This window comes from Sarcophilus harrisii, chromosome 4 (genome assembly GCF_902635505.1).
Source record: "Sarcophilus harrisii chromosome 4, mSarHar1.11, whole genome shotgun sequence".
NCBI classification, from domain to species: Eukaryota; Metazoa; Chordata; class Mammalia; order Dasyuromorphia; family Dasyuridae; genus Sarcophilus; species Sarcophilus harrisii.
Window position 1 is genome coordinate 158,681,987 of NC_045429.1, and position 22,504 is coordinate 158,704,490.

Here is a 22,504-nt window from a genome sequence, read left to right on the forward strand (position 1 = left end):
GCTTCAGAGACTGCATCGAGTCCACACTCATCTGGAAACAAAAATTCACACATTAATACTTTAGTTTTGGTTTGTAGCCTTTTTAAGTTGAAGAATTTATCATCAAGGCAGTAATTAACTCTCATGCCATGTTTGTCCTTATTGAAGGGATTTGACAACATAGCTGAGACCATCATGCTAAGCATAGGAGGCAAGGACATAGCCTTGTTTCATTGTGTTGGTAACTGGTAGAAATTTTAGAGCAGAACAGAAGTCTGTATGCAATATTTGAAGATCTGATCAAGGCTTTTGATACTGTTAATCATGAAGGATTATGGAAAATTATGTCAAAATTTGGTTGCCCAGAGTTCATCAGTATAGTACTTCAATTTCATGATAGCATGCTTGCCTGAGTTCTGGAAAAAGTATATACAAAGTAATTCTCAGGGACAAATTTGTATCTCTAAATACTTTGATCAACAAAAAGAAATGAGACCAGTAAATTAATAATGCAACATTTAAAAAATTGGAAAGGTATCAAATCAAAAAAATTCCAATTAAATAACAAAAAGAGAAACTGAAAATCAAAGGTAAGATTAATAAAATTAAAAGCAAAAAACCAAGTGACTTCAGCAAAAGGAAAGTATACTGCATATTTAAGGTTTTTTTTAATGTAAAATAGTTTTCAAGTTTATTGCAGCAAATTTAATTATTTTGCTTTGTCTCAGTTAATTTGTATACTACTACATCTGACTTCCTTAATGAGCCTTTTGTCTAATATAAAACACATTACTCATTGTTCTCCAAACATAACAATATGCTTTCTTTCCTATGTGAATTTTCTGATGCTTGTACCTGCTCCCTGACACCTCTTTAAAGTTCTAATATATTGCTCTTTTATCGCTTTCTGTACAACTGTGCACAATTTAAAAGATAATTCAGATTTACCTTCTTCATAAACCCTTTCCATTGCAACCCAAGAACAAAATGAAAGTTCTTCCTCAGAAAGTCTATTTGAGTTTATTGCATTTTTATTCATTTGTTGATTAGTCAAATGAACTGATTTCATTTTGACTTTTATTGTTTATTTGAGGTACTCTTTATGTCTCATAGTTATTCAACTATTTACCTATCTAATCTCTCCAATAGATTAGTTGCTTCTGGAAGATGGGGACTGCATCTCTTAAAAAAAATTATTCAGTTTTATTTTAGATCCACATTCTTTCCCTCCTACTTCCCCACACCCTAAAAAAAGCCCTCAAGCAAAAGAAAAAAAATTGGTTATGTATAGAAAGGAAAAGAAAAAAATATATATCTCAATCTGCACTTTGAGTATATTATTACTGGAAAGTGTGGTAGCATGTTTCATCATGAACTCTCTAGAACTCTAATTGGTCAGGGTTCTTAAATATTTCCGAGTTGTTTATAGTAATCCTGTTGTTTTAAAATTGCTTTCCTAGTTCTCTTGACTTCACTGTGTCAGGTCATACAAGTTTTTATAGATTTCTTTCAAACTATCTTCTTCGATATTTTCTTAAGACAATAATATTTTATGACATTCACACATAATTTAATAACTCTTGGGGCATAATTACAAACTGCTTTCAATGTACCTGTTTTCCCCACACTCTACATGTCAACTTTGCTGATCTGATAGATGGGAAATGGTACCTTTAATTGTGACTTAGGGAATTGTTTTCATGTAGTTATTGATACTTTGATTTTATTCCTCTGAAAACTGCTGACTCACCCTTTTACCTCTCATTTAGACAACTGCTCTTACAAATTTGAATCATTTCCTTATCTTTCACAATGACTACATTTTTGGAAGCTCATAACTGAACTACTTTCTACTCAACTACTTTGTATATGTGTAGTTTTTCCTTTTATATTTGTGATATGTGTATTTATATTATCTATGTATTTTTTATCACCTCCATTAGAACATAAGTTATTTGCGAACAGGGACTGTTTCATTTTTTGTACTTGTATTTCAAGCACAATGCCTGGCATATTTTACATGCTTAATAAATGATTTTTTATTATATTGGTTTTGATTCATTTTATCCAATTTCTTATAGCTGCAGTGAGCTAGCTATCTGCCATGTTTTGTGATACCAGCTCTAAAACTTGTTCATTTAAATAAACACACTTAATAATATTTTGTGCCATAGTTTGTTGAACTGGATAATTGGGTTTAGGTTCTTACTCAGAACATGCCTTTTCACCTTTTATTTTAATAATAGCATAATCAGATCTTAGTGATAAATCTTATTCTATATTTGTAACATATATCTGGAAATATAGTAGCTCATTAGCCTATCATCTATTATGTTTGCAGAGTGTTCTTGAAATTGACAGGATTTTAGAATAAATGCTTTTCTAAGTGCCATTTTGTAATTATTAGCACATTTGGTAAAACTGAAAGGAAAATTGAAAGCTTTTCCATTGTCAGAAATTTATAGCTAGAAAAATTTCTTTTTTTTTTTTTTTTAATTTAATAGCCTTTTATTTACAGGATATATACATGGGTAACTTTACAGCATTAACAATTGCCAAAACTCTTGTTCCAATTTTTCACCTCTTACCCCCCCCACCCCCTCCCCTAGATGGCAGGATGACCAGTAGATGTTAAATATATTAAAATATAAATTAGATACACAATAAGTATACCTGACCAAAACGTTATTTTGCTGTACAAAAAGAATCAGACTCTGAAATATTGTACAATTAGCTTGTGAAGGAAATCAAAAATGCAGGTGTGCATAAATATAGGGATTGGGAATTCAATGTAATGGTTTTTAGTCATCTCCCAGAGTTCTTTTTCTGGGCATAGCTAGTTCAGTTCATTACTGCTCCATTAGAAATGATTTGGTTGATCTCGTTGCTGAGGATGGCCTGGTCCATCAGAACTGGTCATCATATAGTATTGTTGTTGAAGTATATAATGATCTCCTGGTCCTGCTCATTTCACTCAGCATCAGTTCGTGTAAGTCTCTCCAGGCCTTGCTAGAAAAATTTCTTAAATTTTTTCCTCCTTAATTAAGGGCATAGATTTGTTTTATTAATATGCCTATTAAATATAATTATGCATTTTTTCTCATTTGAAAAAGAAAATTCTTAGTAGTTTAGTGATAGCTTTTTGTGGGTAAGGGCCAAATTATCTTTTTATATATACTATATAAATACATGTATCTTTTATAAATGAAGAATCTTAGTAAAGGTAAAACCCTAGGAGCTAATGCTGTCATCTTTTTAGATATATCAAGATCTGGAGTTGAGATTAAGAAGAATAATTCTTATTGAATTTTTATGTATATTTTTAATCCATTTTATCTATGTGTCTGAATGTTTGAATATTTTCATAAATACTCTAATCAAGCATTCATCTTTTGGGAGAACTGTGGTCTCCAGATTGAATTTGTTAGGATGGCAGCAAATTAAATATATTTCAAGAGTGCAGAATAAAGTTATTAGCCCAGAATTTAAGGTTGTGACAAGATTATTAATTTTTTAAATAGAAAATGAAAGCTAACCCAAATTAAGAATTCCAGCTATGTATTGTACTGTGAATATCTTTTTTCTTCCTTCTAGATCTGTCAGTAATTTGAATTTCATCTTCTTTTCATAACTGGATTATTTTATGAATGATAATTTTAAAAAATATTCCTAAAGATATGAAGTTCCATGAAAGTCTAACTAATATCATTTGTATGTATAGTTTTCACAACTGGTATCACAGAGACATGGAAGATATCTAGCTCACTAGAATGTACTTTACTCAAGTCCTACTATTACTTTTGATGGGCTCTAGGTTGTATTTTACTAGAAACAATCATTTCAAGTAATGTGCCTTCTTGGCTCAGTTTCATTTCTAAATACCATAACAATGACAGCTTGTCATTGTGTAGACTATTAAGATTTTTTCATTTACTTGCAATTAAGGATTCATTTATTGATCTTCCAGCCAATTTCACTGGGGATATCAAGTGACAAGTGCTTGGAAGCAAATACTGAGATTTAAAAGCCTTTGCTTTGAAATACTAATAGTAAACACTTAGAAAAGAAAGGAAAAAAAGCGCATGGAAGAATTAATAATCTAACCTTAATACCAAACAGTGGAAATGAATTTTACACATTGCTTTGATTTTTGAAAGACCATTCTCTTTTTCATATTCTTAATTGATTCTTTTAAAATGTGAATAGTCAAAACTCACTATGTTCATGAACTCTTTAATTTCATCTTTTTTCATACATTATTCTGCTTGGATATGTGGTTTGTACCATATTTAACTGTTCGTTTCTATTTATTCTTATCTTTTATGTCTTTTTGATTTCTCTGTAATTACATTATAAAATATCTTCATATGCGTTTTATGTACAAAGTACCATACAGGTAATTAGTAAATATGCTGAATGGTCCTCAAAAGACCTACTGTGATGTCTCATAATTGTATGGAGAGAGCTAGCCCCAGAGTTCTCAAAGGCTTTGGCATTATAATACAAGCTATAAAAGATTCTATCTTGCTGAATGGTTTTAAGTATAGTCTTGGCAATCATGTCCAAGTATGGATAGATACTCCACAAACTGAGTGGCCATGGTATTATTTAACTATGGTAAAAATGTTCCTTTGGGGGCTCGATATTGGAGATGGGCACATGCTGACTATGCTCATTCCCTTCCTTGCTATATATCTGACTTTGTCCAAAATTGTCCACCATGACTCAACTGATTTCTTAATGCCGTCCTTTTTTCCCATTGGTAAATTTCTTCCACTTTGAGGATGGGTCCGAAACAGCCATTCTTTATCCTTCTCTCAGTTGTGCATCTGTCTCTAGACTTTACCACCATGTCCCTATCCAGGTATCCTCACCACTTTTTGTCACCATACTTTTTTTAGCTCCCTCTAAGGTATTGTCCATTAGAATGTAAGCTCTTTGAGGGCTGGGACTATCCTTCCTTTTGCTTGTATTTATTTATATCCCCAGTGCTTCTTATTTGTCTGCTGTGTATTTGTCACAAACCACAAAACAAAGCAAAATACAAACTGGTATTCAGGCTTTTGTGGCTTTCTGTGTCGGCATTGATGACTGTATCTTCCTATACAGGTAACTAACTTATAGGCATCAAACTGCATAACAGAGGGGAATATCTAATGGTTTTTCTAAAACACTATTGTGTTTTTAAATTAAGTGGATTATAAATTCTAAAGTGGTAAGAGTTTATTACAAAGCATATACAACAAGAAAACTAAAAATCTTAATGAAAAGAAGCAAATTGGATGTCATAGTATTCACTTAGATTTGATGAGCTGAATCCCATGGCTGTGCTATGTCTATGAAAAGATATACTTTATTCAGAAGGAACCAAATAGGAAAAAAAAGGAGGATAAGATTATCTTTTAAAAATATATATTCATGTGCAAATCAAAACGTAGTTTCTTTTTCTTTTCTTTTTTTTCTTTGGTCTGTGTTTTCTTTTGCTATACAGATAATATGGAAATATGTTTTGTGTTACTGCACATGTAAAATATATATCAAATTGCTTGCTTTCTCAAGAAAGGGGGAGGAAAGGGAGGGATGAAATTTAGAAATCAAAATTTTTAAAAACAAATGTTAAAAATAATTTTTACTTGTAATTGTGGAATATATATATATTCATAGAAAGAAATTCAGAAAACAAAGGGAGGAGATATGGATGAAGATCAATAGAGGCAGAATCAGAAATGATAGTTAATAGTTTATTAAGACCAAATAGTTATGAAATCATGAAATAGCTAGAATGGAAGTATGTTATTGTATTCATGGATATCTGTTGATCTCTGTGCTAAAAACTAATAATGTATTGATTCGTTACAATGTTAATTTTGTCCTACAAAAGGAAGAACAAGAAAAAAAACGGTGAACTTCTATTCTCAAATTGCTTCTCACCAAGGAGGAACTGGTGTATGAAGTTTTAAGTGGTGAAAATAGGAAAGTAAATATTTCATTTTAGAATTTATGCTAGGAAAGAAGAAAGCTTGGCATAGTCTGAAATGTACCTAGAATGTAGGTAAGAGGGTTTCCAAAGTTCAAAGAAAAGAAAAGAGTGAGATTCTCTCAACTAAAGTTCTTCAAGAGAAATTCTTATCTACTCTAATCTAGGGCCTCTGCTACTCTGGTTATCTTCCTCTACACCAGGACTCAGTGTCTGGGGCCCTGTTAGGTCCCTTACCCTAATAGGTGAACTTTTTCTTCTTTGCTATTTTAAAACTTAAGAGATAAAGGAAGAACTAGCTGATTTAAATTCCTCTGAAACCTTATCTTTTCTGGTAGGAGATCACTTATCTTCCCTCAAACATCCATTTCTTAATATCTGGCTGAGGTTTTTATTTTTATATTTTCATTTTTCCCTAGTTACATTTAAAACAATTTTTTACATTGGTTTTTAAAACTTTTGAGTTCTAGATTCTCTCCCTTATTCCCACCTCTAGTTCCTATTAGGAAAGCATATGTGAAGTTATGGAAAACATTTCCTTAAAAGTAATGTTGTTCAATACTATATGATGATCAATTCTGATGGACGTGGCCCTCTCCAGCAATGAGATGAACCAAATCAGTTCCAATAGAACAGTAATGAATTGAACCAGCTACACCCAGTGAAAGAACTCTGGGAGATGATTATGAACCATTACATAGAATTCCCAATTCCTATATTTTTGTCCGCCTGCATTTTTGATTTTCTTCACAGGCTAATAGTACACTATTTCAAAGTCCAATTCTTTTTGTACAGCAAAATAACTGTTAGGACATGTATACTTATATTTTATTTAATTTATACTTTAACATATTTAACATGTATTGGTCAACCTGCCATCTGGGGGAAGGGATGGGGGAAGGAGGGGAAAAATTGGAACAAAAGGTTTGGCAATTGTCAATGCTATAAAATTATCCATGCATATAACTTGTAAATAAAAAGCTATAATAATAAGAGAGAGAGAGAGAGAGAGAGAGAGAGAGAGAGAGAGAGAGAGAGAGAGAGATATTACACCACAAGTTAGAAAGCAAAAAAAAAAAAAAAGTAATGTTATTAAAGAAAACATAGGTCTCTACCCCTCTCTCCAAAAAAACCTCAAGGCAAGTAAAGTTTAAAAAGAGAGAAAGAAGGAGAGAGAGAGACAGAGAGAATATATGTGCTTTAATCTGTATTGAGAAACAACCAATTTCTTCTCTGATTATGAATAGGATTTTTCATCGTAAGTCTTATAGAGTAGTTGTGGATCATTGTATTGGTAAGAACAGCAGTCAGTCACAGCTGGTAATCCCAGAACATTGCTATTACTTTATATCATATACTGTGTTTCAGTTCATGGACAGCTTTCTGGGTTTTTCTAAGAACATCCTGCTCATTCCCCATAGAACTTTAGTATTCCTTCATAATCACATACTATAATTTATTCAGCTATTCCTCAATTGATGGGCATCTTCTCAGTTTCCAATTTTTTGCCTTGGAAAACAACAGTTATAAACATTTTTTAATATGAGTTCTTTTCCTGTTTTTAAAAAGTTCTCTTGGGATTCATGTCTAGTAGTGATATTGTTGGGTCAAAGAATACGCATGAATTTATAGCTCTTTGCGTTTACTTCATATGTTTTGATCATTTATCAATTGGAGTATGGCTCTTTTTTTTTTTGAAAATGAATTTGATTGAATTCATTTTTGAGAAAAGAGGTCTCATCAGAGAAACTTGCTTCAAATTTTTTTTTATAATTACTACTACAGTTTCCACCCCATTTATTCTATTTTCTCTCTCCTTTCATTCTGTTCCTCCTCAAAAGTGGTTTGCTTCAGACCACTTTCCCCCTGCCCCAATATCATCCCCCTCTCTTCCCATATCCCCTCATACTTTCCTGCAGGGTAAGTAGATCTCTATAGCCATATTGAGTGTGTATGTTAATTCTTCTTTGCTGCCAGGCCACCATATCATTTCCTAACCAACCCCAAATTGCGACTTTCCAAACTGCTTCCAGTATAGGTAATGTCTTTTTGTAAATGAAGGAGCATAAATGAAGGTACTGACCTTCCTAGCATTTTTTTTCCTACTGCTTAACACAGTAATAAGCACTTACAAATCCTCTTCTTCCTTTCTTTCCTCTTTCCCTTCCTTCCTTCCTTCCTTTCTCCCTCCCTTCCTCCCTCCCTCCTAACTTTTTTCCTTCCTTTCTCTCTCTCTCTCTCTCTCTCTCTCTCTTTCTCTCTCTCTCTCTCTTTTTCTCTCTTCCTTTCTTTCTTTCTTTCATGTTAGCCTAGTAGAAGTGGGATGGGAATTTATCAAAAATGACATTTTGAAAGCACAAAGAAAAATGGTTCTAAAAAGAATAAGGCAAGGGGTATGTAGAAATTCTCTAAAGCAGAGGTATTTAAACATAAGATTTGTAAACTTAAAAATTTTTTTGTAATCATGTCAATGTAATTGACTTCATAATCCTATATATTTTATCTCATACATCTAAAATATTTATCCCTGAGAAAAGGTCCATTGCTTTCACCGCACAAACAGAGGGATCAAAACTCAAAAATATCCATGACCCAAAAATATTATCTTTGGTCTAAAGAGATATCTATATATGTATATAAGGGACTCACTGACAAGAATATGTTTGTATTAAACTGACCGAATTTCCTTTTCTTGATAGGGTTGCTTGATTGATACTTAGATGGAATGCTATAGATATGATTTACTTTTATCATAGCAAAACAATTCATACTATTCTTTTAAACAGAATGGAGAGATATGGTCTAGAAAACAGTGGAACCCAAAGAGTATTTGTTGGTAGTATAACATCAGTTTGAAAGGAAATCTTCAGTGAAGTCTCATAGGGATCTGAGGTTAACCAAAGGAATTTGGGGAAAGGTATAGAAAGCTTCATCATATTTTTTGGATAGTTAACATATTGGATAACAGAGTTAAGTTCCTAAAAGATTCAGTATGCTGGAACATTGGGCAAAATTTAATAAGATTAAATTTAGAGGCATCAAGGTGAATTTTTATGCACTATTATGCACTTTGAGCAATGAGATGTTCAAAAACTCAAGTTCACCCGTAGGGTGAAGGTTTGGGGAATCTATCTGCCAAGGGAAAATCAGGAACTATATGAGCAAAATTACAAAACACTTTCCACACAAATTAAGTTAGATCTAACCAATTAGAAAAATATTAAATGCTCTTGGATAGATGGAGCAAATGTAATAAAGATGACAAAAAACTAATCTGTTTATTTAGTATTATATCAGTCAGACTCCCAAAAACCTATTTTAATGACCTAGAAAAACTAACAACAAAATTCATCTGGAAGAACAAAATGTCAAGACTTTCAAGGGAACCAATGAAAAAAAAATCAAATGAAGCTGGCCTAGCTGTACCAGATTTAAAATTATATTACAAAGCAGTGGGCATCAAAACCATTTGGTATTGGCTAAGAAATAGACTAGTTGATCAGTGGAATAGTTTAGGTTCAAAGGACAAAATAGTCAATAACTTTAGTAATCTAGTGTTTGACAAACCCAAAGACCCCAGCTTTTGGGATAAGAATTCACTGTTTGACAAAAACTGCTGGGAAAATTGGAAATTAGTATGGCAGAAACTAGTCATTGACCCACACTTAACCCTGTACACCAAGATAAGGTCAAATTGGGTTCATGATCTAGGCATAAAAAATGAGATTATAAATAAATTAGAAGAACATAAGATAGTTTACCTCTCAGACCTGTGAAGGAATTTGTGACCAAAGAAGCACTAGAAATCATTATTGATCACCAAATAGAAAATTTTGATTATATCAAATTGAAAAGTTTTTGTACAAACAAAACTAATGCAGACAAGTTTAGAAGAGAAGCAATAAACTGGGAAAACATTTTACAGTTAAATGTTCTGATAAAGGCCTCATTTCTAAAATATATAGAGAATTGACTCAAATTTATAAGAAATCAAGCCATTCTTCAGTTGATAAATGGTCAAAGGATATGAACAGACAATTCTCAGACAAAGACATTGAAACTATTTCTAGTCATATGAAAAGATGCTCCAAGTCATTATTAAGCAAAGAAATGCAAATTAAGACAACTCTGAGATACCACTACACACCTGTCAGATTGGCTAGAATGACAGGGAAAGATAATGACAAATGTTGGAGGGGATGTGGGAAAACTGGGGCACTGATACATTGTTGGTAGAATTGTGAATACATCCAACCATTTTGAAGAGTGATTTGGAACTGTGCTGAAAGTTATTAAACTGTGCATACCCTTTGATCCAGCAGTGTTACAGATCTTAAAGAAGGGAAAGGGACCTGTATGTGCAAGAATGTTTGTGGCAGCCCTCTTTGTAGTGACTAGAAACTGGAAACTGAGTGGTTGCCCATCATTTGGAGAATGGCTAAATAAGTTGTGGTATATGAATGTTATGGAATATTATTGTTCGGTAAGAAATGACCAACAGGATGATTTCAGAAAGACCTGGAGAGACTTACATGAACCAATGCTGAGTGAAATGAGCAGGACCAGGAGATCATTATATACTTCAACAACAATACTATGTGATGATCAATTCTTGCCCTCTTCAACAATGAGATGAACCAAATCAGTTCCAATAGTGCAGTAATGAATAGAACCAGCTATACTCAGTGAAAGAACCACTACATAGAATTCCCAATCCCTCTATTTTTGTCCACCTGCATTTTGGATTTCCTTCACAGGTTAATTGTACATTATTTCAAAGTCCAATTCTTCTTGTGCAGCAAAATAACTGTATGGACATGTATACATATATTGTATTTAACATATACTTTAACATATTTAACATGTATTGGTCTACCTGCCATCTGGGGGAGGGGGAGGGGGAAGAGGGGAAAAATTGGAACAAAAGGTTTGCATTTGTCAATGCTGAAAAATTATTCATGCATATATCTTGTAAACAAAAAGATATAATAAAAAAAAAGAAGGGTGAGGTTTGGTGAGACAGAAGTTCCTCTGGAAAAACAATTAAGAGTTAAGCACAAAATGATTCTACATTATGATGTGACAGTCAAAAAAAAAAACCCTAATGCTTCCTTGGGATGCTTTGAGAGAAGAATGGTACCTGGATATGGCAAGTAATAACCTTTCTTTATTCTAACTTGGTCAGATCACACTTTAATATTTGTGCCACAATTTAATAAATTCAGCCATTAGTTTGATAACATACAGAGAAGGATCTTCAGGATAGTGAAGATCCTGGGAACTATGTTATAATAAGATCTGTTGGAGGAACCAGCAACTTTTAACCTAAAGAAGAGATGACTTGGAGAAAGTGGAGGGATGGTAGCTGTTTTGAAATACATTTTCTACATGCAAGACTATAATTCCAAGTAAAATTTAGAAATGGAGGAAAAGCTTGCTAGAGCAATTCAGAGGATAGAAAAATTACTTCTAGATGGTGGAGGGAGGAAAGGGCAATAAACAAGGCTTTTCATTCAGGAGGTAAAATGTAAACTGGCATTCTTGAAAATGTCTACAAGTTTATTGGGAGTCATAATTTAGATTATGAGAAATAGGGTAAACACATGGAAATGTGAAAGTACAAAGTATGTTATGGGAATGACAAATATATATATGGTAACCTAGTAGGGAGGGACTAACAGAAGGAAGATTATTACAGAAGTCCAAGAAAGAAGCAATGAAACTTGGGCTGGGCTAGCAGTAGTGGTATAAGTGAAAGCTTCATAAACTGTGCATCATGATTCCACATGGGGTCATGTAATTGAATGTGAGGGTTGCTAAATATTGGATAGGAGTAAATGTATCAGATTCACCAGGATTTTAAAATCTGGATCAGATTGGGGCAGGTAATAAAATCAAATTAAAGAATTAATTTGAAAAGTCAACAAACTTTACATGTCTACTTTTGCAGGGAGCTTTTTCCCTAGGAATAAGAGATATAGATAAAAATGATTTTGTTTCTGCTCTCAAAGAGGTTTTGTTGTATGGGATAAAACTGAGATTTCAAGTTTGAGTTACAAAGGATGCCAGTCACAGACTGAGTGAAGTGGGGGGGGGGGAACAGGTTTTGAGGGGAGATTGATGAATTTAATTTTAGAAACGTGGAGTTACACAGTAGTTGATAGACATCTGAGTGAAGACATCTATCCGCAACTGGAAAATGTGTCTTGAGAATGAGGTCAAATTAGAGAGAGATTTGAGAAATCATATTCAAAGAAATGATAGTTGAAACCATAAGAAAAAAGCAAGATGACCAAAGGAGAGTATAGATAACAAGAAGGACTCAAAACAGAATGTTGAGAAGTGCCAACATTTAGGGGAGAGGAAGAGGAAAAAGAACAATTGAAAAGATATAAAAAAGGAGCTAGTAAGAAAATTTGACATTTAGAGTTCGAAAGGAATAATCAGAAAGGAAGAAGGTGATTAAATCATCAATCAATAAACATTTACCAAGTGCTTACTACAATTTATGCCAAGTTCAATTCAGATCCTCCTTCTTCATCAAACTATCTGGATGATCTCTGAGATGTTAATAATCTTCTCTGGATCTTAATTTCCTTTTTTGTAAAACAAGAAAGTTGATTAGGTTATTTCAAGGATCCCTTGCAACTAACTCCAAGTGCAATCAATGATACGCAAATATTGTCCAGTTCCTCTATCAACTTTAGATCTAAATAGTAAGCCTCTTTTTGGTCTGGATCAACATTGTGTCTGACTGATTGTCTAGTGTATTCCCATGAGGCTATGAAAGGTTTGCAAATTACATTTTCCTTGGTAGGAGTGTCTTATGATTACCTGCTGCCAGTGTACTTAGTTCCATTTTTTTTTTTTAATGTAAAAGACCTGCACTTTTTGGAGAGGAAAAAAAAAATGTGTTTAATGGCTTTAATAAAGGAACAGCTAAATGTCATAAATTATTTTCCCAATTCAAGGGCACATAATTACAGGAGCCAGATAGTTTGTTTGGTTTTTGGTTTCATTCAGAGATCTGTTCTGGTTTTCAAAATGCCATCTTTAGAAAGAAAATAATTTTTTGGCACTCATTAGTAAATAATGATAGCTCACAATTATATGGTTTCATATGGTTACAAAACTCTGATCTTTGGACTAGTTCTATAAGGTAGGCACTGCAACCATAATTCCCATTTTGCAGATATGAAAACAGAGGTCTTCAGAGTTTAAGTGTTTTACAGAGTTGGAGCTTTAGAGTCTACTTATTTTACTTCTAGGGCCATTTCCACAGTACTGCCTCAGGTCAAATTTCATCATTTCTACCTTGATTGTTTCCCATTTAAGTTCTGAAATTTTGACATCTTTCAGTAAGTCATTTTCCTCACCTTTAAAGTGTCTTAGAATCCTTTAAAAAGCAAGTTAACTAGTATTTAGTCACCTTTTTCCATTTTTAAGGTGTTGTTCAGTCATTCAGTCATCTACTTATGATCCCATGGACTTTATTCTTCATGGCAAAGATGATGATTTGCCTTTTCCTTTTAAATGACTTGCCCAGGTTCATACAGCTAGGAGGTGTCTAAGGCTGGATTTGAACTCAGGTTTTCCTGACTGCAGGTCCAACACTATCCAGTGATTCATCTAGCTGCCCTTCTGTTTTTAAAAGAAAAAAAAATACAACAACAACAAATTTTTTGTGCTTCTCCATTTGAGTGCCTGAAAGGCAGCCCTATGTTCACATTAATTTTCTTTTTCCCAGAACCCCTCAATGAAATGTGATTGAATGATGACACTTTTACTTAAATAATGATGTAGTTTATGAAGAAACTGTCTAAAAACTGACACTGAAAAGCGTCATCAGGAAAATACAGCAGATGTGCTGTTCTCATCCTGAGGCTTGTGCATAATTCTCAACCTTTGCCAGAATGGCATATGATGTGGGACTGCTATTTCCTTTCCATGAATATTCACAGAAAGGGTTCATTTCAGGCTGATTGTCTTTGAATCCGAATTACTATGCACAGCCACAATCCCTCTTTCTTAATTTCCATCGTTTGTGGATTGCATATTCTCATTTTTCATTTTTTTGCACAACAGCTACCAAACTGAGTGTCAAATCCAAGGAAATGAGGTTTTTCTTTTAGATTCTCCCTCTCCCCAACAATTTGTGTCAATAGAGGCTGGGCTTTCTTTCTTTCTTTCTTTTTCTTTTTTTTTTTCTGCCCACATCTTTGATATTTTACAAGATCTCCTTTTTTAGGACCTCATCATAAAATGCAAAAAGTGATATGTTGTAGTTGAGAGAAAACTGAAGGGGTTATTTAAACCATTGATTACTTAACTGTGACTGAGACTCTGGGGTGAAACACAGTGGAATCTTTTTACTTGCCTGAGCATAGTTGTAATGCAAACAGAAGCTAAGCACACCCCGGATTTCATGATTTAGAAAGTAAACTTATGTTTTTGTTTTCATAGGTTCAAAAAGGCATTTGAATCTGAGCCAACACTACAGTCAGGAATTAATTATGCAGTCCTCCTTCTGGCAGCTGGACACCAGTTCGAATCTTCCTTTGAGCTACGGAAAGTTGGTAATTTTCCCCTTGTTCTTACATGGAAATCAAGAAAGAGAAGCCTTACCTATCTAGCATTTATGCTCCATTACCCTTTGTTGATCCAAGTAAATTGAGAAAGGGAAGCCTCTTCTAGCCAGCATTTACATAATGCTTTAAGGTTTGCAAAAAGCATTTTATCTCATTAGAGCCTGTTGGGATAAGTGCTATTGTTATAATACCCATTTTACAGAGGAGTGTATAATGCTGAAACTGAGAAGTTAAGTGATTTGCCTAGAGTCCCACAGCTAAGAAAGTCTCTAAGGAACTCAGAACTTTTTTTTGATATTGGAAGCAGCTAGTGGATAATTGAACACTTAACCCTTTTTTACTTTAATCCACTGGAGAAGAAAGGGGCAAACATTAGTTTGCCAACCCTCTTCCTTACCACCAAATTTCCCCCCAATCAAAAACAGAAATCATGGATAGTATTTGGATGCTATGGTCCACAGGGTCACTCAGTATCCACCATGATTGAACAATAATCTTTGGATATCAAGTCCAGCTTTCTACTATATACTACAACATCTAGTTGCCTCATATCACTGAGATATAATGGAGGAAAATTATGGAGAGATGGATCCTATTCCCTTTGAATAGTGATTCATTCTGTTATGCTAGGGACCCATATTTGCACAATTCTGAGGTATTTTCTATTATAAAGGTTAAATTGTCTAACTATACTGAGATCACTGTTTATCCATTTTTGCCTTCTTAAGTTAGAAACATTACTTTTCTAGTGGGTGTTGTAGCTTCTGGAGCAGGAAGAGGGAATAACCGGCCTACAGGCCCTAAGACCTGTGAAATCATTTATTAAGGTGACCACAGGCAATTATGAGCTGAAAACTAGGTACAAAAGTCTCCCACTGTTTGACTTCTATAAGTTGATAATTTTGTATGGCCTGTGAATTATGTTATAAATATTCAAATAGTCCTTGGCAGAAAAAAGGTTCCCTACCCTTGTTCTCCAGGAACTATTGTTGTGGAAGTATAAACATTATGAGCTGTTTTTTTTTTTTTTTTCTGAAAAGTAAATCCCCTGATTCTTGATAAAATTCTAAACTATGTAATTGATTTCTGCTTTGGTATTTGAACTAGAGAATACATTTTTTAACCTCTTTTCCATCCAAAGAAAAATGTATAGTTAGCTTTAGATAACTGCTATATGAGTGACAAATTGCTAATATACAAAGCATTAAAATTTCAGAGAAAATCCTTGAAGGCAAAATGGGCTTGGTAAATAGTAAGATGCTTTTAAGAAATTGTCCAATCTGGGAAAAAAAATGTGATGAAATACCTGTCAGGGAAAGATTGCAAGGATTTTCCATTCCATAAGACATGAGTTTCAGTTTTGTTATGAATTTAGTAAATGTTATGAAATTAGTAAATGAAACACAGAACTGCAAAAACAAAAACAAAAAAAAAAACCAAAAAACTTCTTGGACTTTTAAGAAGCCTAAAAAACTTGGCAACTAGAGTTAATGTAGGGGAATGAAAATAAGAGTAGCTGGAAATTAGACTCTGAATGCTCTTTTTTGTCATACGTTCTTTGATAATGTGAGTTTATTTAAAAGGGTCACAAGCACTCAGACCCTTCACAGATAGATTATTATTTTTGGTTACAGAAGAAGACAGCTGAATTTCTGCTTGCATGTTTAGTAATAGCTGATAATGATTGAATGTTTGAAAATAGAGTTGCTGCAAAGGTGTCATTTTCCTACTGATTATGGATTATGACAGGCTTGAAAAAGCCAGTCACCATTATGAAGTTGGAGGCAAATGTGTTTCATATATCTTTCTAGAGTAAAAAAGATATTTTTGCTTTATTTTCTAAGAATGTAGTAATTATGCCTAAAGAAAATGTGTTTTTTTTAAGTTTGATTTAAAATCTCTGCCTTTGAATGTAAATACACTGTATTAAGATATAACTAGAACAAGACTATTAATCTCAATAAAGTTTATTAATTTGTGATCTATTCTTTCAGATATGTTTTCTTCTTGCTGGGCTGGGCTAAATTTTATGTTTTCTAAATAAGAAAGGATTATCATTCAGGGAAAAACAGGATGTCTGTTAATCCATTCAATAAGTGCCCACTATGTGCCAGGCACTGTATTAAACATCGGAGACACAAAAAAAGGCCCTGCCCCCCCCCCCAAAAGATACTTATAGATTAATGGAAGACTATGTACAAACAAAGAATATACAGGATAAATTTTGAAATAATTAAGACAAGAAAGCTACAACAAAAAGGAAAAATTAGGAATGCCTTCTTGTGGAAGATGAGTCATTTGCAACATGCAAGAAGATAGAGATAAGGAGAGAGAAATCAATGAAAATTCCTGGAATAGAGAAATGGAGTGTGTTTTTCAAGGAAACCAAGTCTCATTAAATCACAACATATTGTTAAGATAAGAAGAAGAGTGGAATGAAAAGGGGATGGGGGAGTTATGAAAGAAGTCATGAAGTTTGAACACCAAACAAAAGTGTTATCCTGTTTGATCTTGAAGGTCAAATGTACAGATAACTTTAGGTAACTGCTAGTGTGAATGAGGGATTGCTAATACACAAAGCATTCAAATTTCAGAGAAAATCCTTGAAGGTAAAATAGGTTTGGTAAATAGTAAGATGCTTTTAAGAAATTGTCCAGTCAATCTGAAAAGATTGTGATAAATAACTCATTTTGATATCTGAGTGCAAGAGGGATTGGACCAGGGAAGGACCTGAGGCAGAGAGAGACCAAGTAGTAAAATAGTACAATACTCCAGGTGTAAGATCAGGAGGTCTTGCACTGTGATGGTAGCCATATTACAAGAGAGAAGGGAGCCATATGTGAAAGCCTAGAATCAAAATTTAACTTAAAATCTGGACACATCCTATCTCTGTATTTCTGGACAAGTCATTTATTTTTCATTTTCCTCAGTTTCCTTATATGTAAAATGAAGATGACATTAAGCACCAAACTCTCAGGGATATTATGAGGATCAAATGAGATAATGTTTGTAAAGCACTTAGCACAGTACCTGACATATAGTAGTATAAATGCTGGCTATTATTATTATGGCAAAATTGACAGGACTAGGCAAGAGACTTCATCTGAAAGATGAGAAAAAACTAAGCACACAAATAATAAAAGCTTATATATATATATATATATATAATCCCAAGAATATGCTTTTTGAGGATTTTACTGTATTGAGGGCTTATTACATGATGTGACTGTTTGTTGTATATTATACTTTGGCATGCTTCGGTAGTCCTTTTTTGTGCATCTAAAATTTTCAGAGGGCCTCTTTCTTCATCCAAATGAAAGATTTATGTAATTGTATTTGCTGAAATTGTTCAGGAGTTGAATAACCCTAGTTTTCAAGAATACACAGAATTCAGTCTATTGTCACAAAATTAGAAGTCTGTCAGTAATTGAAGAATTATCATTTGCATAAACAAAGACCAAACTTTGACATTTTTTGTTTCTGTTAGGATCAAGAGCTAATTATACTTTAACAGATTCTTATTTTGTGCATCAGGTATACATTTGTTAAAATCTGCATTCTTTTTATTTTCTTAGGAGTGAAACTAAGTAGTCTGCTTGGTAAAAAGGGAAACCTGGAAAAACTCCAGAGCTACTGGGAAGTTGGATTTTTCCTTGGTGCCAGTGTACTTGCTAATGATCACTTGAGAGTGATACAAGCTTCTGAAAAGCTTTTTAAACTGAAGACACCTGCATGGTATTCTTTTACTAAGTTAATGTTCTTATATGCAACTATTTTCTTCTATACAAACCATTCTAGATCATGTGTTACTGTATCATGTTTATTCATAGGACTGATTTGTAATTGGAGTGTGTGTGTGTGTGTGAGTTTTAATAGAATAAATGGTGACTAGAGAGAAGCTATGATGGTTATAAGAAAAATAAATACTGAGTAATATAGTTTAGGTCTTCTTCAGACCCAAGTGAATTAGGCATTTATGTCACATTTTAAAAATCACTAATAGCTAGTCTTATTAGTCCTAAGCACATGAATAATTATAGGACTGTTACAATTGCATATTTAATGAAATAAACACAAAGATGGAGAAAACTACAGTTTGCTTATAAGCTTTCCAACTCAGTCTCCATGGCTTTTTTTTCAGTATATTGCTTTATTTTTCCAGGGAAATTTACCCTCAGTTATGAAATTTTCATTGCTTATTTTTGGTTAGCCTCCATTATATTTTGAGTGACATTTTTATATTATGTTTATATTATCTTCCCTGCCTTCCTAAAGAAATGGTTCAAATCCCACTTTCTACTCAAGGTCTTACCTATCTCCCCCAAACCCACGCTGCCACCTTTCAGCTTCTAAAGCTTTCCCTTCCCAGATTACATTCTTCTACCCTCTATCTATTGAATTGTAAGCTTCTTGAGTACAGGGATTGTTTTAGCCTTTTTTGTTTCCTCTGTACTTAAATCACAGTGACTGGCACATAGTTAATGCTTAATAAATTGATTGATTATAGTTCATATATATATATATATGTATGTGTGTATATGTGTGTGTGTGTGTATGTTTATTCATAGGACTGACTTGTAGTTTGTGAGTGTATGTGTGTGTGTGTGTGTGTGTGTGTTTAATGGAATAAATGGAAACTCTAAAGAAAAGCTATGATGGCTATGAGAAAAATTAATAAATAAATATATTTATAAATACAAATATATATATGAGCTATAACCAATCAACTTAATTTATCAATTAAATTATGCTTATGGACTGATTTTATATATATATATATATATATATATATATATATATATCCTGTATAGATGAGAAATATAACCATCCATTTTTTTTTTTGTTTTTTTTGGTGAAATTAGGTTTCATTATTGAGGTAGTAATTTTTTAAAAAAATTATTAGGACAGAGTGGGACTATAGGTAGAGAAGGTTACTATCCTCACCTCCCATCCCAAACCCCCCCAATCCATATTTGAATTCTCATTTCCGAAACCCTATTCATTTCAGCCATTTCTGGCAGGTAATTGTCACTCAGATTATTTCTCAAAGAGCGAAAAGCAGAAAGATGGGAAAAAACCACATGTATTCCAACACAGATGTTGCTGCCTCAAGGCTACCTACAGGGCTCCTGGCAGGCAGAGCATTTTCTGACAGTAATATTTTGGGGCCTCAGGTTCCAGGCTCTCCTATGTTAGATTTGTAAGAACATCCGTGTTTAGCAGATAACACTCTGCAGCCTGGAATTCTGCTTTATCTGAAGTGAATCGAATTTCAGAACAGTTGAGGATAGTTTAGGACAGTTTTTTCTTGTGATAATAGCTCACACATCCATAGCATTTTTTCAGTTTTATGAAGTATTTGGGTTTTTCTTATGAAGTAAAAATGAAAAAAAGCTGGAGTTCACTGAAGCCAGGTGGCTGCCTAGTATCAGACAGGCACTATCAGAGCCAGATTTCAGTCTTTAAGCTCACCCTTGTTTTCCTTACACCAACCTGCACCACATATGCTAGTTTATAGTATGTGTTGATTAATAATAATATGGGATAGTATAGAAATAATCCTGTACCAGTGAATAGACACTGACCCTGGAATCTGGAGAATCTGAGCTCAAATAGGGTTACTCTGAGCATGTCACTTAACCTGTGTTTGCCCCAATTTCTTCAACTGAATAATGATAGCGACTACTTCCTAGGGCTGTTGTGAATGAAAGGAGGTAATATTTGTTTAATGAAAAAAAAAAACAGCACAGTGCCTGGAACATAGTAGGTACAATGTAAATACTTAATCTCTTCCTTTATAGTCAGTTTTTAATAATTTATGAATTAATTTTCCCATCTAGCCACTTGGGTCTCTTGCCACCTCCCTTTTCTTCCCCCAAATGTATGGTTGGATAATTCACTACTATTGGGAAAAGACTGGTATCACTGAATTTATGAAAAACTAGGATTGTAGATAGTCATAAATTAATTTATTTAGTATTTAATTGTGTATACACATCTCATTTTTCCCCAGTAAGCCTTAAGGACAAGGACTATTTAATTTTTGTTTTTGTGTCCCAAGCATCTAGTAGAGCCTCTGGAACATAGTAGGTTTTTGATAAATGCTGATTGAATCGATTTGAATTTTCTGACTTGTAGGTACCTCAAATCTATTGTAGAAACCATTTTGATATATAAGCATTTTATGAAACTGACTACAGAACCACATGGAGCCAAGCAAGAGCTTGTGGATTTCTGGATGGATTTCCTGGTTGAAGCCACAAAGACAGATGTGACTGTAGTTAGGTTTCCGGTAAGTAGGCTTCATGCAACTTGATTCATTTCTTCTGGTTGATTCCCCTTTAAAAAAAAAAAAAAAAAAAAAAAAAAAAAAAAGAAACTAAAAGAACTCATTTGATGTAGCTGAATTACTACTGATTTTCCGATTTTTGTATCTTGTAACATTTATACATCTGTATCAACTGATAAACTTTAGCTTGTGTTTCTTGAAATTAAGATTCGGTGAATAGAAAGAATCAAATGAAAACGCAGTTTAAAATGTTTCTTTTGTGTGGCTTCTTCTGGTAGTGAGGGGAAGAAAAAGAAATTTGAATGAGCAACCAACAATGGGAGTTTATAATTTACTGTAAGCTATAATGCCAGCCAATACAAATATTAATTCTTGCCTTATCCCAGTTTGCACATGCCTGGATTTTAAGAGAAACCATATAGGGGAAGTGGATGGGGCACCAAGTCAAGAGGAATGAAAATTTCAAATCTGGCCTTGGGCACTTGATAGTATCTTTGTTATCCTAGGCAAGTCACTTAACCCAAATTGCCTCACAAATAAATAAATAAATAAAGCTAATTTCTTCTAGGCTCTTACTTGTTTTTATAAAATGTTCTAAGAATTCAACACTGCATGTTGATGAGAGTTCCATGAAGTTAGGAATGATAACAATGTGACCTTTCTCCCCATTTCAGTGAGAGAGAGCTGACATTCTCCCTAACCCCAGTCTGAAGAGTATATGATGAGCTCACTTAGCTAGGTTGGGCTCCTAGCCTGACAACAATTCTGGGAATCCTTTAGAAAGCTATGTATCATTGCCATTGCAAAATAATTCAAACCTGATTGCTGGTTGTTTAGCATATGGACTAGTTCTGATGACCACATCTCTGAAATAGTTCCTTAAACTATGTGTGACTTTCAAAAGGACCAATCTTTTTACATTCTATAGAGAGTCCTGGTAAACTATCAGTGAGTTCCTCATGGCAAATAGTGACTTGCAAATTTCTGTTAGTCTTGCTAGCATAAATGAATTATTGGCCTTAGCCTCTCTGTTTATTGTTATTTCCAGATTCAGCCTTTAACTCAACAGAATCTTGAAGGGAAAACATAAAAGCTAAAAAAGAAATTTAATTGCCTCTCTTACCCTAGAAAGGATGCAAACTAGGAAAAGTCCCGGCTTCTAGATTGAGAACAAGCTTGCATTAGGCTGGGGCTGAATATTAGTCTGAAAGGCAGCATTCTAGCTGCAAGTGGGAATTGGTAAGAACATGGATTAAGCCCCAGGCAGAGCTCCAAGTAGTTGATATGTTGAATTGACTGCAAAGATGGGTTTCTCAGAAATTGTTACACATGTCATAAAATGTTGTCGATTCTGATTAGTTGTGGAGCAGATCAGTAAAAATTCATCTGAATTTTAGACTATCTCAAAAAAAGTAAATGCAATTTGAGATCTTTCTGGTAAAGTACCTATTATAAAACATACTTATGAAAAAAGGGAAAGGAAAGATAAGAGTCCTCAGCACAATATAGATATAGTTGGAATTAGAAAGGTAGAGAGTAAGTTGTCTCTCTGGAGAGAATACAGTACAGTGAAACTGTCAAGAAGAAGAAAATACTGTTGTCAAAGTACTCAGAAACTTTTTGACCAAACTAATGCTCTCATATTGAGAAAGGAAGAGCAACGCAAATAGG

At 33.6% G+C, this 22,504-nt stretch overlaps 1 protein-coding gene across 1 annotated transcript in view; it reads left to right on the forward strand.

Annotated features, from left to right (window-relative positions):
• The window catches only part of MAP3K5 (mitogen-activated protein kinase kinase kinase 5), a 257,445-nt gene that overhangs the window by 129,912 nt on the left and 105,029 nt on the right, over positions 1-22,504 (forward strand). The window contains exons 8-10 of the mRNA XM_031968589.1: positions 14,420-14,532; positions 18,120-18,279; positions 20,683-20,836. Coding sequence (XP_031824449.1) covers positions 14,420-14,532; positions 18,120-18,279; positions 20,683-20,836 — 427 coding nt within the window. The remainder of the gene's footprint in view (positions 1-14,419; positions 14,533-18,119; positions 18,280-20,682; positions 20,837-22,504) is intronic.